This window comes from Podarcis filfolensis (genome assembly GCF_964270895.1).
Source record: "Podarcis filfolensis genome assembly, chromosome: 4".
Taxonomy (NCBI): Eukaryota; Metazoa; Chordata; class Lepidosauria; order Squamata; family Lacertidae; genus Podarcis; species Podarcis filfolensis.
Genome location: NC_139607.1, coordinates 34,301,202 through 34,317,199, shown reverse-complemented (window position 1 = coordinate 34,317,199; position 15,998 = coordinate 34,301,202). Strand labels below are relative to the sequence as shown.

The window sequence follows — 15,998 nt, the reverse complement described above, 5'->3', positions numbered from 1 at the left end:
AACGTTGAAGTGTATCTTATAGTTCATTGAGAGGTCTTATGCAACAAAACCACTTCCCCCAAAAGAATGATTTTATTTATTTATTTTTTTGCAATAAGGACTGTGAAGGGAAATTGCACTGAAAAGTGTGTGGCGTAACACTTGCTTTAACACAACATCACCTAACCTCCTTGTAAACAAATCAGAACAGATGGTTTTGAAAGAGCCAATGTGATCTAATCTCCCTGAAAACAAACCAGGACAAATGCCCACATTTTGTTGTTGCTATCATTAAGCAATCGGGAATAAAAAAGAATGCTTGCTGATTCTACTGCATTTGAGAAGCAGCAGAGATACCTTCTGCCTAGCCACTTGTTTGAACAAATGAATGGGATGTCAGTGCAGCAAGTCTGCAACAGACTGATGCATGGAACCACCTGAGTGGTGCTTAGGCATGCAAGTTTTTTGGTTTTCTTACAGTGTCCACAGGATGATGTCTTCAGTAAAATGCCATCCCATCACCCCCACCCCCAATGTAATTGAGATTTACCACAAGTTTCCACAAGTGCTTCTATTTATTGAAATGGTAAATCTGGATTAAAGAGGGAAATAATATGTGGCAGCATTTTTATGAGGATGGCATGTGAATCCTGTGCGCACTTTGCAAGCATGAGCAGAACCAAGACCACAATGAGCTGCCACATGGGAGTGCAGACGATTCAGGAAAAAAAGAATAGTCTTAAAATATCACTGTTGAATTAGACTGACCTCTTGTGGTCAATTCAATGAAGAACCCCAAGTGATTTTTCTCCCAGTTGTAGGCACCTGTAGTAGTTCTGGAATTCTGTCACAGGTTGGAAACGTTTTTCTTTCGTCTGGCGTTTTTAGACACTTATTTTTGATTCGGTGTTATGTGTATTGTAATATAGGAATAATTTCATAATATTTTAATGATTTCATTGCCTTGAGTTTTTCATGAGTTGGCAGTTTATAAATATTCCAATGACTATTCCAATGAAACGATAGAAATATGTTAATATATCTTAGGATATTTTGTATAGGAGATTTAAAATGATTTCCCACTGGATCTCCTTTATTTAGAGAACATCTAGATGTTGGGTAGGTAGGGCAGACTTGTGTTCTGTACCATGCATAGGAGCCAGTTCCTGGGGGCCGAGGTCCCTTCAGCCTGCCCCCCTCGCCCCCCCAATAAACTATTTGAATGGGCAATGCCAATCAAATGGGTGTGTGTGTGTGTGTGTGTGTGTGTGTGTGTGTGCCGTGTCATGTGATCAGTTATGTGGGGTCCATTATGCAGCCACATTTGATCAATTATGCAGCCAAAAAAGTCAAAAGTCATGTGCAAGAGGGAGGTATCAGCAGATGAGGCTTCCAGAATTAGAAATAAAATCAGGATTCTACAGATTCTACTGTATTCTACAAATTCCGCTACACCCACCACCATCCCAGTGGCAGACCTCAGAATCTCAAATTTCAGCAGTGAGAGTCCTCAGTGAGAAATCAGGGGAGCAAAAAGCAAAACTCCACAGCGCCATCTGGTGCCACTGTGTTAGAATGCATAAACAACGAAAATAAAGCATTTTTTCTTTGCCAATGTAGCTGAGTCCTCAGTGAGAGACCCACTAAGCTTTCCATATCTCACAGGGTTGGTGAGAGGCTACAAGGAGAGTGAAAATCACTTATGTCAGTGGTAGACTTTGGTGGACTTTCAGTGGCTCCCTGTGCAACACCCAAATTTGATGCCCCCCCTCGCATCTCACAGAATCACCTTCCATAGTTCATCATTGTTGTATTGCCCCCTGTGGCACCCTCTCAGTTTTGCACCCGGGGCAAGAGAACTGGTCCCTAAATCTGCCTGTGTTTCTGTCACCTTGAGTTCCTTGGAGAGCCTTGATGAGATATGAGCGGAATAGAAATCGTAATCCTGCGGGCAGGAACTGACATTTGTAAGCTGACATTTGGGAGTGTTTTGGGGTGTGAAGGACAAAGATGCTTTAAAATAAATAATAATGAAATAATAAAGTAACTGTATGCTTTTCTATACAACTGTTATGTTGCTATGTTCTGGCAAAGCAAAAAGCAAAAATAAGTTTGTGTTAGGAAACAAAATCCTCCCTGCTAGGCTTTCTATGGAAAAGTTCAAATACCCCAATGTCAACAAAGTAAACCATGTCTAATAAGCTAACACAGGGACCAGGTGACCCTGACAGGTAATCATTATAACTTACTCCAGAACAAATTTTGAGAAACCAAAGGATGAAGTGAGCAAGTTGACTGAGATGGAGAACAATGACACCAGGAGTTATCAGGAAAGTAGTGGCCTAGGCTGGATACGCAGGTCAAAGATTACTACGTCCAAGGTTTCGTTATGAAACTGTTGACTTTTACAAATGTGTAATGTATTTTTCCTTTCACAGTATGGATTATAGACACAGAGAGCACAGTCTGTATAGATAACAATTTTACTGTGTTGTACAGGGAAATCTGTTCCTAAATACCTGTGGTCTTCTGTCAAAGTCATTCCTAACAGCAAATCACTGTGGGAAAGCTGTAAGGGGCAGAATTGTATTTATGGCAGCAATAAAATAAAATAAAATAAGATCTGGTGAAATGTGGCAGAAAACCCAACCTTCTGGAAGCCTAAAAACTGAAAACTTTACAGGACTCTAAGATAATCATGGATCTGTTCAAAATTATAGTTCATACAATTATGTGGGCCTTAGATTTAGTCACTTCTTAATTTTTTGGTATTTGATTCTTCTCTCAACTTGTTTCTACCTGCAGCAGACCAAAATGTGGCACACACTCTTAGCTTAGAGCTGAAAATGTAAGCAAATGAGAGATATGATTTGGTAAAAGACATGGTTCACAGATATTTCATCATATTTAATTACGTCATACTTCTTTGGTGTGTGGCGCTATTTTGTTTTGTGTTCCATCCTTTTTAATTTTTTATTCTGCCTAAAGCTGGAAGCGGCCTAGGTCTCTCTGGACCACTGAAGCCGAGTATCCCTGATCATTGTTCTTGCTAGCCAGGGCTGAGAGCAGCACACAGGCACTCAAAGGCTTGGCTAGTATTCTCTGTAAAACGGACTGCAAACACACACAAGAAGGTAGCGATGAAATTGTCGTGTTTTCCAGGCTTAAAGATGTTATATAGCGCAAAGGCCATACAAAAAACGGTCACCGCATTAGCAATTGAGGCCAATGGCATCAAGTCCTGGGCAATGATTATTTCAGAGGGTAGGGATTCCTCATTGTTTAATGGTATGCATATAATGTTGATTTTCTTCATCGTAATTCTACACACGGAACAGGTGCCCCAGATCTCAATTCCTTCAATGCCAGGTTTGTTGCTGCCCATGATGTTCTCAACCTGCCACACTCTCCATTCAAGATTGGCTGTGGAGCAGATGCTCCATAATTCAGCCGATAAGAGCCAGGACAAAAGCACCCAGTTGAAAACAGGACACCCTGCACAACAGCTGTACCGGAAAGGAGCCATAATGTGCCTGGGGTGGAACTGGAGCTTTGGTACTGGGAAGGCTGGTGATAGAAGGCATGCTGGAGAAAAACAGACAAAAGATAACAGGTAGATAGTTAGGCACAGTATCATATGGACATCTCCTAAAATTTGAGCAAATAGTGATGTGCAGCTAAAACAATGCCATCATTCTAGGGCAAATTCTGCATTTCCCCCTTGAGACGTAGGAATGGAAAAGTCTGCTGTACCTGCAATCATAAGTGCCAGGAATCAGACTTCCCCAGGGGCGAAGAAATTGCACAACCGTACAACCCCTTTTGTTGCATGGACCCCCTTCATGCAGATAATTGGACTCTTGTCTTGTCCACTCCTCCTCTGCATTCCTATGCTCCTCTCCCTTCCCTCTCTTTGTTAAAATGTCAGGTATGAGCCAACCAAAGTTACGCATTCTACCCTTGAAAGAAAGTTTGGTGCAACAGACCAATACAGCTACTGTTCAGGACAGAATCCTTTCTGACTTTAATCCTCATTCTCCCTCCCCCCCCCCTCTCTCTCTCTCTCTCACACACACACACACACACACAATGTGAAAAGCCTGCCAAGTGGCTCTCAGACAGGACAAAAGGAAATAAAAGTAAATTTGTTCTTATCTGAGAAAACACTGCTGTGTTGGTGGGGAACTGAGGGGTGCTGCATATATGCACCTACATGAAATCAGTTCTTCAACCAGTCTCTGGTACACAAGGAGTTTCCCCAGGGCTTTCTCTTTGTGTGCCTAACCTCAGAGAAGACCTGAGAAGAGTGAAGCCGGTCTGAGCACTGTAGCAACTGCTGGGTACTGGCCATTTGGAACATTTGGCAACTGCTCAGAGGCAGTATGCATTTGAATACCAGTATGATTCTGGCACTTTGAAAAGACACTTTTTTGTTAGATGTAAGCTTATGCAAAGATTGCGTACAAAATGTGGCAATAAACACTCCAAGCTGCCAGTTCCAAAGGAATGAGCGAACAAGATTTGAAAGAAACGAATACATAAATAAACAAATATTTAGTTGTTTCCATTGGGTTTCAACACCACTTTGAATTACAGCAACTTGATTCAGTAGTACTGGTGGATCAGACTAAGGATCCATCTAGTCCAGCATCTCTTTTCTAAAAATGAAAAGCTTTATAACAACTCTATGGGGAAAGGCATTTATTATCTCCATATTACTGTGTGGCAGAGGTGTGGTGACGTCCGATACTGCGGAATAATTTCTTACTTAAATTAAGACCACTCTGTTAATTCATGGTGAGGGGGATCTTTGAGTCAAGAGGTTTCCCAGCTCCTTGGTTGCTTTCCTGGTCACCAGAATATAAATTCTCCCTACTGTCGCTGGTCCCAAGGTAGACTCTTTTGAGATTTGCTGATTTTCATGTGCTATGGACTCGTCATATTTGTTTGTAGATTTATAAAAGTCGTCTACAAAGATTTTTCCTGCACCTTCTCGTGGGGATTCCTTCCCTTATAAAACGTGGGACTGAAAACATCCTGCATTCCAAAGCAGATTCCCAATTTGAACCCCGGAATGGGAGACTGTCCTCTTGTTCCAAACGTGGCTGGGGTTAGGTGGTGCTTATTTTCCAACTAAAGTCGAGCATGCTTTGCTGTGGTTGCCTTGGAAGGAAAACCCCCTCATTCTGCAGCAAGAACAGAATAAGGAACTGCTTAGCCTTAACTGGAGACGACTAAGCCTAGGGACGTGGGTGGCGCTGTGGGTTACAGAGCCTAGGACTTGCCATTCAGAAGGTCGCGGTTCGAATCACCGCGACGGTGTGAGCTCCCATTGCTCGGTCCCTGCTCCTGTTAACCTAGCAGTTCGAAAGCACATCAAAGTGCAAGTAGATAAATAGGTACCGCTCTGGCGGGAAGTTAAACGGTGTTTCCGTGCGCTGCTCTGGTTCGCCAGAAGCAGCATAGTCATGCTGGCCACATGACCTGGAAGCTGTACGCCGGCTCCCTCGGCCAATAAAGCGAGATGAGCGCCGCAACCCCAGAGTCGGCCACAACTGGACCTAATGGTCAGAGGTCCCTTTACCTTTAAGCCCAGTGCCACCAAGTGACAGAAATAGAAAACAATGCCATGCTTAGTTGCTGCGTTTTTAAATGCACCTCCACCCCCTTGAGATACTGCTGTGTTTCAAACAGATATTGCCCCTTATTTGATCAATAATCTCTAGGGCACTCCCCCCCTCCCCGCATCTACAAGGCATGAAAAACGTCCTTCCTAAGCCACAGTAGCAACAGCCGCCTACTGGGAGAAGGAAGGAGAAGCTGCTCTGTCCCTCCTTTCCCTCCCCTCCGCGCAAACTGGGGAGGAGACCCTGGAGGACTCCGCCCCTCGCCGCTTCCCCCAAGTGCGCCGCGATAAAGGCGCCGGCTGGCTCCCTCCTCTCCTCTCCGTCGGCTCGTCCTTCCCGCGGCCGTCCGGTCCCGCCGCAGCCATGGTCCTGAACCCCGTCATCGGGAAGCTGGTCCACAAGAGGGTGGTGCTGGCCAGCGCCTCTCCGCGCCGCCAGGAGATCCTCACCAACGCGGTGAGTGTGTCGCCTTCGCTGCGCGCCGGGGCAGCCTGTTCGCTCTCGCGGCTCCTGCGCCCCGCTTGGCACCGCCCGCCCCCCGGGTGGCCCCTGCCTTCCTTTCCGCCAGGGGGGCTGCTGCGTTTTGGGCGGCTGCACACAGGTGGCGCCTTCACGTGTAAGTCGCCTTGAGATGGGGGTTTGGAAGGCGATTGATAAATAATTTGTAACGATATTAATAAACAGCCCATGACTGCATCTTGGCTGCACCGCTTGAATTCCTGCCTGCCAGGTTGACAGCTCAAGAGGGAGAGAGGGAGGGGACGCTGAGAATCCCATTGGCAGCCACTTTCTTCCCAACTACTTATCAGGAAAAAAATAATACAAATCTGCAGTTCTGCTCCCCCCCAAAAAGTCTGCCCCCCCCCCCGCAAAACAAGTTCATTTTGTGGCAACCCTACTCTGAGCCAGGGCTTAATGTTCTCTCGCTCTCGCCCGCTCTCACTCTCTCACACACAGCCCTCCACTTTTGGTCCTGGGAAGCAGCAATGAAGTGCTCAGGATATATTAGTGTCCTAAAATCCTACTCGGCATGTGTTAGAGCCACTGCCCCAGCCACAAATAGCACACCTGTCGTTTGGACGAGCCTCTGTTTCAAAGGGGACAAAAAATTCAGACAAACCTTTGTGTCAGTTATTGGGGTGGCGATTCAAAAGCAAGATCTAAAGAAATGAGCAAGTTTTCAAGTTCATCTGGCTAAAAGTGCGGTGAGGAAATAAATGGATGTTGAGTGCGATGGAAAGTTCATGTCTGCAGCCTGTAAAATAGTTTGTGAGATGAAATGAACGTGCTGTTGTGCAAATTCACCATGGGTTGGACTCAGACCCAGGATAGCAGGCTGCACTAAAGACAGCTCCCACCCACCCCACAACATTCCAGGGGGGAGGGAAGGGGGGGAAAGTCAGTGGCACAGAGTGCAATGAGATGGCAGGTCTTCAAAGGTGCATTCAGTTCTCACACATTTTGAAGTCTTTGAAAGTACTTGATCCACTAGTCCAGCTGTGCAACTTGCTCCCAATGGAGGCTGCGATGGTCACCAATTCGGATGGCTTTAAAAGAGGATTAAGGGACGCGGGTAGCACAGTGGGTTAAACCACAGAGCCTAGGACTTGCTGATCAGAAGGTTGGCGGTTCGAATCCCCGCAACGGGGTGAGCTCCCGTTGCTCGGTCCCTGCTCCTGCCAACCTAGCAGTTCGAAAGCACATCAAAGTGCAAGTAGATAAATAGGTACCGCTCCGGTGGGAAGGTAAACGGCGTTTCCGTGCACTGCTCTGGTTCGCCAGAAGCGGCTTAGTCATGCTGGCCACATGACCTGGAAGCTGTATGTCGGCTCCCTCGGCCAATAAAGCAAGATGAGTGCCGCAACCCCAGATTTGGCCACAACTGGACCTAATGGTCAGAGGTCCCTTTACCTTTAAAAGAGGATTAGACAATAGATCAGGCAAGGATCCTGCTACATCAGGCCAATGGCCTTTCTAAGCCAGCATCCTGTTCTCATAGTGGCTAACCAGATGCCTGTGGGAAACCTGCAAACAGGATTCAAGCACAAAAGAGCTCTCCCCTCCCGTGATTTCCAACAGCTGGTTTCCCAGAGTCATGGAGATAAATGCTTTCAGTAGCCTCTAGCCAGTTCAATAGTCCCTCCACCAGCGCCTTAAGCAGAGAGCATCCACATAGCCTTCAAGTTTTGTAAGATTTATTGCTGAAATAACTTAGTGTCTCTAACAGGGCCTCCGGTTTGAAGTTGTTCCCTCCTGGTTCAAAGAGACGCTTGAGAAGTCATCTTTCGCAGCTCCTTTTGAATATGCTGTAGAAACTGCAAGGCAAAAGGCACTTGAAGTGGCAAACAGAATGCACCTGGTAAGCCATATACGGACCTCCGTTGCCTGAGACGATGCTTTACAAATGCTGTCAAACTCTTTGCTGTTGCAGTCCAGATCCCTACATCTTGGTTTATTGAACTTGGCTTATTAACAACGAACTATTTAACTACAGAAGTGCATGAGTGTTTGAGATGGGGCATGCAAACAATTAGTTGTGTCCATGTGACATTTAATCTATAGTACAGTAGTACAGGAAGGCTTCCTGTTCCAGATAGTTGTGCACTAGGGATTGGACCAAGCAGGTGCCAAGTCCTCACAGAACCCCCTCATGTGACACCTTTAGCATAACTGTTTTATTTAATGGTTGATGGGAAAGCTGGATGCAGTCTAAATCAGTTCAAGATTGCTTCTATTGTGCTTATTCCCCACTTGCTGTTTAATTTCCCAACTGTTAGTTTAAGTTATGGTTAAGGTGGAAAACTGGACAAAATGCATTTTTATTTTTTCAGAAACATCTTAGAACACCCGATGTCGTTATAGGGGCAGACACCATAGTGGTAAGTCATAGACACCAGCAGCTGAAAACTAGAATCTCTCTAATTAACAACTCTTGTTTTATCAACACACGCAGGTGCCGCTTTCACTCGGAATACAGAAATTCACTTATCCAAACAGAAAGAATTGTTCCCAAACCATGCGACACACCCCACTGATTCAGGTGTCCGAACAGCCAGAGTTTGCCACTTCCTTACTTGTTTGTGCTTTGCTGGTTGATGGCAATCGTTTTAGGGCAGAAATCAAGGAGAGAGGGATGGGGGAGAGATCAGACAAATCAGAGAGCAGGAGGGATGGGACAAATCAGTTTTTCTTTTGTCTCTCTTTTGCTGATTGGCTGCAGCCAATAATGGAAATTGTCAGGAAATAATGGAAATTGTCAGCTCGTCATGCAAACACTCACCTAATGAACAATTTCCTAGGAACACATTTTTTTCGGAATGCGGAAGTTGCATGTACTTATAATTGCACAATAGAAATTGGGTATGCCAAACCATCCAGCCCAAGCTTCCATCAATGTGCTTTTTTTAACTCCAGGGTTTAAATAGCTCTTTCCTAGACTTCCTGCTTTTACTTGTGCATGGAATTAAACGCTTATCACCTGCAGTGTTTACTTTAGGCGCTTTGTACACAGACAGAAAGCAAAGTAGCTAATCATTAATATGTAAAAATATCCCAGGGTGAAAAGGAGTTTAAGTGGGGAAGGACTGTAGCTTGAGTTGTACAGTAGATACCGTATTTTTTGCTCTATAAGACTCACTTTTTCCCTCCTAAAAAGTAAGGGGAAATGTGTGTGCGTCTTATGGAGCGAATGCAGACTGCGCAGCTATCCCAGAAGTCAGAACAGCAAGAGGGATTGCTGCTTTCACTGCGCAGCGATCCCTCTTGCTGTTCTGGCTTCTGAGATTCAGAATATTTTTTTTCTTGTTTTCCTCCTCCAAAAACTAGGTGCGTCTTGTGGTCTGGTGCGTCTTATAGAGCAAAAAATACGGCACTTTAAATGCAAAAAGTCCAGAGCAGGATAGTAAAAACTCTTGTCTGAAATGCTGGTGAACTGCTGCCAATACTGTAAGTGTCAACAACACTGAACTAGATAGGCCATTGGACTGACTTGGTATAAAGTAGCTTCCTATGTCCTTATTTCACCTCAAGTAGCAACTCTTCTATGGGAGAGAACTAGGCTTTCCCTTGACAAGTGTATGCAAATATACATATTTAAATATATTTATTCCCATTTCAGACAATAGAAGAACAGATTTTGGAGAAACCAGTGGACAAACAAGATGCATATAGGATGCTTTCAAAGTTTGTACTTCAGATCACTGCTTATTTCTAACCATGTTATACTGCCTTTGTCGGCCTTATTTGTGGATATGGAAAGCAAATGAAAAATTACTTGATTGGGATATGCTTTTCAGTTGCCCTTCATAAGAATGATAAGCATGTAGTTTCATTTGTTGGGGAAATGCATCTATTACAGTTACCTGCATTTCTTGTGTAGTTATTCCCACAGCTCATAAGAGGCTAGCTCTGTTTCAGTTGAATCTCTGGATCACTTTTTAAATCTGCTTGTCAAATACAACCATAAACACACCTGTGTGTGAATCACAGCAGGCAGGCTGTGATACATTTTTGTGAAAGCATCAAGCTTTTATTTTAATCCATGCTTCGACCTATTGTTTTGCGTAATCAAATTGGACCTAATTTGACCATGGCTATTTATTGCATAGTTGAGTTTCCTATAAAAGTTTCTCTTCCTAGTCACACATTAGAAGAGAACTTACCAATATTTTGTTATGTGCACTGCTTAGAGAGTTTCATGATTAAGTAGTTTATAAATCTAATGGTTAAAAACATAAAATGAGACCTCACGTCCATCAGAGTCAGAGGTAACCAACCCCAAAGCATAGCACACCAGTTAGTTTTTCTCACCAATGCTTTCAAATTTTATGTCTGTTTTTCATTTAGATAAGGGGAGAAAGGCATCATTTTGTGCCTGGTTCTCATGCCTTTTTCATGTTTTCAGTAGTACTTCAGTTCAGAGGTAGCAATCAATGTAAACAAAATCCAGCCAAAGTCAAGGACTTTGAAGCCCCATTCAATTTGGTGGGAGAATAAAACAGAATCAAAGTGAAGTGCTTAGCTTTGCCTGGCTTGTAAGGCTATAAAATTGAGTAGATTGCCAACATTGCTACATCGTTCATAAATAAGCAGAATTTGTTTTTCAAACAAATTCAAGTGTTAGATTTCCAAGAAATCAGTGCAAATTGGCTGCAGCCTAAATATATCTGTTTTTCCTCGCAGGCTAAGTGGCAAGGAGCACAGTGTTTTCACGGGTGTCGCGATTGTTCATTGCAGCAGTAAAGGTAATTGGTAAGAACGAATACAGGTGCTCGTGGTGAATCAAAGACTCATTTGACCCTGTAGCCTACTTACTTGTCAGTGAAATCTTCCCCAACCCAGAAGCCTCCAAATGTTGTTGGGCTGCAACTCCCATTAGCCCCAGTCAATATGGCCATTAGGGTAAGGAATGATGGTATTTGCAGTCTAACCTCATTTGAAAGTCACCAAGTGGGGGACTTTAGTGTCTGCGTGCATCGGAAGACTGCAGGAGTTTGGCTTTTCTCTCTTTGTTCACACTGAGGAGTACATTGGGTGATAGCCGACTAAGTTTTACTCGTAGTAGATCCATTCAAATTAATGAACATGACTGAGTTAAGTCCATTCATATTTCAGTGGGTCTGCTCTGAGTTGGATAGCACCCAGTGTTTTTAGAGGACAGCACTTTGTGATGAATGGAATTGCTTAGAAGTGTTGAGAGCCAGTGTGGTGTGGTGGTTAAGAGTGGTACATTCGTAATCTGGTGAACTGGGTTCGCTCCTCCGCTCCTCCACTTGCAGCTGCTGGGTGACCTTGGGCTAGTCAGACTTCTCTGAAGTGTCTCAGCCCCACTCACGTCACAGAGGTTTGTTGTGAGGGAGGAAGGGAAAGGAGAATGTTAGCCACTTTGAGACTCCTTCGGGTAGTGATAAAGCAGGATATCAAATCCAAATTCTTCTTGAGAATTCATTTTGAAGTGGGTGGATATCAGACACCCCAGCCCAAAGGGTATGTGATGGCACCTCAGTGGCTTCTGTAGAGGCTTGTGGCATCTGCTGGAAAACACAAAGGGCTGTATTCAAGGATGTCTGCTAGTGTAGTGGGACCCCATCTCCCCAAACCACGTGCCACCCCAAAATTGACACTGGAAGGTTGGGAGAACTAACACAGTAACAGGCAAAATGATAGCAAGCATTTTAAGCAGGTCTCAGATCTAGAAATAAATTGAATCTAACTATAATAGAACTGGGCACTGTCAACTTCCTATTCATAGTAAAACACTTTGAGTTAGGGTTTGTATCTGTTGTCCTTGCCAATTTGTTGCCTTGCTGGCTGTGACTTGGCTTGACAACTTCCATGTTGATTCTGCTTGCAAACGTGTTGACATTCACACCGTGACCCAGTTTCATGTATTTATCTTTCCAGAAATTCCCAGTAATTAATCCCCTTTCCCCCAAATGCTGATCTCAATTGAAGGTCACTGAGGAGCATATGATTGATCAGGCAAAAGACAGTAAAGCCAACCTAGGTGATTATTTTGGCAAGGTGACGTCAACCTTTATTTACTCCCCGCTCACATGAACACAATGGCAGTAAATCGCAGAATCAGATGTGATTGTAGGCAGACAACTAGAATTGTTCTAGTGGCTGAAGGCAGCCCAGAAGCACCAAACAGAACATGCAGTCAGTATCACCAGCATAAATCAGAATCTTTGCCTTTTCACAGCAACCCGATACATGCATTCCCACTGAACATGTCTTGTTCCCATGTTCTATCCTTGCCCCTCAAAATAAAATGGATTATTGCATTGCATTGCATTGCGGCCCTGAAGGTCTACTCAGGCAAATCCCATTGATTAAGGAGATTTACTTTCAGGAAAATATGTATAGGATCACAGCCACAATGTTTGTCAAAACAGGGGATAAACTCCAAATGTTGCAGCATTGAGGAGTTTAAAGTCATATCATAGCCCCAGAACAATAAAGTTGTATTTATTCATTTGATTTCTATCTTAAAGACTCAAAAGTGGCTTTCAGTAGTTTTTCCTTGGTGCTAATATGCCTGCTCCCAAAAGGCTTTCCGGCTTAGGAAATCAAATGTTCTGTGGGATAAAAGAGGCCAAACTAAATGAAAATGATGCAGCAACAAGCAAGCCGTAGCACTGATACAAAAATATATCTAATGGACAGTGCTCTTGCCAGGCAGCTACCTTCGAAATGCCTAGTTGTGCATTAAAAGAGCTGCTGCATAATTGATGGGGGGTTGTTGTTGGTTTATATGGAGAACATCCCACAAGGCAGCCCAGGTCCAGCGATGCTGCTCCTTCTCCCAAAAGCGATAATGGTGACTGTTTGAGAAGGTGCTGCAGACTGGGCTGGGTGGAAAGCAAAGCTCATTTCCAACTCTGACGATGATAGTTTCTCTGGAGCTCTGCCCAGGAGGCAGGTGGATTTTAACTCACAGGCCCTGCAATGGGCTTCATCTCCAGCGGTAGCACCAAGAGTTTAGTGTTGACTGTTGGGAAACATGCTGTAGATTCTGGGTGGGTACCAGAACTGATTATCCGGATAATGATAACATTTCAACCTGAATAAGATTTTCTCTTTTTAATGCAAAACAAAGGCTAGTCTCCAAAGATCTGCACAACTTATTTCACATGCCCAAAGGTTGGGTTTTTGTTTTTGTTTTGGAGTTGTTTCTCAAAAAGGAGCCCTCTGTACCCAAAGGCTACCCATTAAAAAATAAAATAAAAAATGAAGCATGTTTTTAAAAGCAGTTTTTAATGTGCCTTTAGTTCAAAGGAGAGAGAGTCAAAAGCCTACTTGAGTATGCCCAATCCTGTGTAAAAGAGTTCGTGGTACAGCTGCCAAATATAACTTATCCCACTGTTTTGCATTTTATCCCATTTAAATGAGTAAGAGAGCCTTTGGAAAGCATGTTTTGTTTTTATTAAACTACGCATGCTGGTACTGAGGAGCATATAAGTTAACGCCAAATTATGATGTTCCTTCAGTCTGTAATAATGTTTGTAACATGGTTCTCTTCCACTATCATTTGCACCAATCTATGCTGCAGCTATTTAGCTCATTGTATATTGCTGCTGCCTCCAGAATGTTAACAAAGATCTGCACTGAAGATCAGTACAGAAGAACATCCTTGACTTGAAGGGCAAGAGAAATATAAAGCCAGTTTTCAACAGATTGCATCAAATGCCTCACCAATATTTAGAGGGATATTTATAAACTAGCATCTCATTTTATTGAAGTAACTGGAAGCACATTTATGTGTATAAGATCCATGTATTCATTGCAGCATAATTTGGATTTGAATTTGGAAATGCAGGCCTACTGATTGCAGTGTAACATATTCATAATAAAACTGCTTTAAAACTGCTGGTGTTCATCAGATATGTCATTTTTTTTAACCAGTGGTTTTTATTTTTCTAGATAATCAGCTAGAGACTGAAGTCACAGATTTCTATGAAGAAACCAAAGTTAAGTTTTCTGCACTCTCCGAAGAACTCTTATGGGAGTATATTCACAGTGGTGAGCCCATGTAAGCACAATAGTTGGGAGCAGATTTGAATGCAGACCTAATCACTCTAGATGGCTTGTTGTGTGGGAAAACTGGCTGTTTATGTAGCACATGAAACAAAAAGGGAGTTTAGTCTGGGAATATGCAACATTGCATAAAATAATATGTTTGGTTTGTCATTTGCAAGAGTGAGAGGGAACAGTTTTGGATTTTGAGGGTGAGGGCAGGAAAAAATTGGTAGCAGAATTCAAAGGCCTACTATATGTTAAAAAATGAATGTGGAAAACAGGATATATCAAAAGCATTTGTTTAGTCTGCATCATAGATATAACACTGTTATCAAGACAGCCAGTTTCTCTCTTGCCCTCCTTTTTTTTTATCTTGAGGAAAACTGGATTTGTGCCTTTGATGTTTCAGCTTTGCAGACATACTTTAGTTGTATGTGACAGTCATACAGGGGCATAGAACAAATTGCCAAAAACATAGGTTCTCCTGAAGAATAACCACATGTGGCCTGAAAATCAAAGTGAAGAGGAGTTTGCCCCCCCCCCATCCTTCCTAAATGTTACCCTGTGCATTATTAAACATGATTTGAGCATCTAGGCCAGGGCTGGATCTTTTGGAGCCTGTGGGTATTATTATTATTGTATTTATTTATTCTCTGCCTTTTTTCCTGACAGGACTCAAGGTGGCTTCTCTCTCTTGGGTTATTCTTCCACCAGTCACACACATACACATACTTCCTTTTTCTGTGGGGTTTGGGTGAAAGTCTCATCCAATAGAACTAAAAATGAGCCTGTTGAATTTACATGGTTTTTCAAGGTCCCCGAAAAACCAACATCACATTGGATGATGATTTTTAAAAACTGCCTTGGGGCATACAAGATGCCCCATCCTGACTGTAGTTTCCCCCTCTGTATCAAAGGTCTCTGACTTTTTGGAGACATCACAGGGAACTGCTTTAGGAAGGCAGGGAGCTCAGAATTCCTAGTGCCTGTGAACACCTCACTTATGTTGGTATCTGTGTGTCATATCTAGGTGACTAAAAAAATAAGATGCAACTGGTTGCTAACCAAACTTTGGTGTTGTTTAGTCATTTATTCGTGTCCAACTCTTCATGACCCCGTGGACCAGAGCACGCCAGGCACTCCTGTCTTCCACTGCCTCCCGTAGTTTGCTCAAACTCATGCTGGTAGCTTCGAGAACACTATCCAACCATCTCTGTCGTCTCCTTCTCCTTGTGCTCTCAATCTTTCCCAGCATCAGGGTCTTTTCCAGGGAGTCTTCTCTTCTCATGAGGTGGCCAAAGTATTGGAGCCTCAGCTTCAGGATCTGTTCTTCCAGTGAGCACTCAGGGCTGATTTCCTTCAGAATGGATAGGTTGGATCTTCTTGCAGTCCATGGGACTCTCAAGAGTCTCCTCCGGCACCATAATTCAAAAGCATCAATTCTTTGGCAATCAGCCTTCTTTATGGTCCAGCTCTCACTTCCATACATCACTACTGGGAAAACCATAGCTTTAACTATACAGACCTTTGTATTGCCATTTTTGCCGGTGGGAAATTCTGATTTATTTTTTTTTAGTGCTCAAACTAGCGTGTTTTTAAATCTTTGTTGAGAGCATGTGACTGATCAGAATTGTGTCATTTGCATAGTAAATGCTAGGGATTTTTAGGATGAACTTCAGTCTTGCAACCGAGAGAGATGTTTAGGCTACAGATGTTCAGGCCTTGATCTTTCTGTGCAAATCAATAAGCAAATGCTGCCCTGGCACAGTGTTTGGGAGGGATTGGCGATGGATTTAGCTGATTCCCTTCCTGCCAGGATTTTGTGGCTTGCCCATAATTAAACTTGTGTGCTTTAGACGGGTCAAAAGTTCA

General features: G+C 43.4%; 1 protein-coding gene and 1 long non-coding RNA gene across 2 annotated transcripts in view; one reads left to right on the top strand and one right to left on the bottom strand.

The window, feature by feature from the left end:
* Nucleotides 1-3,231: 3,231 nt before the first annotated feature.
* On the bottom strand, nucleotides 3,232-4,297 carry LOC310761357. Its single transcript, XR_014547424.1, has 2 exons — nucleotides 4,193-4,297; nucleotides 3,232-3,564 (listed from the first exon to the last, which is right to left on the bottom strand). It is a non-coding gene; the product is annotated as an uncharacterized lncRNA (long non-coding RNA).
* Nucleotides 4,298-5,070: 773 nt separating this feature from the next.
* Nucleotides 5,071-15,998, top strand: part of ASMTL (acetylserotonin O-methyltransferase like) — a 22,662-nt gene continuing 11,734 nt past the window's right edge. Inside the window, exons 1-7 of the mRNA XM_083610711.1 lie at nucleotides 5,071-5,227; nucleotides 5,576-6,062; nucleotides 7,834-7,965; nucleotides 8,438-8,485; nucleotides 9,724-9,788; nucleotides 10,788-10,849; nucleotides 14,031-14,139. Of these exons, the coding sequence (XP_083466837.1) occupies nucleotides 5,970-6,062; nucleotides 7,834-7,965; nucleotides 8,438-8,485; nucleotides 9,724-9,788; nucleotides 10,788-10,849; nucleotides 14,031-14,139 (509 nt within the window). The 5' untranslated portion in view covers nucleotides 5,071-5,227; nucleotides 5,576-5,969. The remainder of the gene's footprint in view (nucleotides 5,228-5,575; nucleotides 6,063-7,833; nucleotides 7,966-8,437; nucleotides 8,486-9,723; nucleotides 9,789-10,787; nucleotides 10,850-14,030; nucleotides 14,140-15,998) is intronic.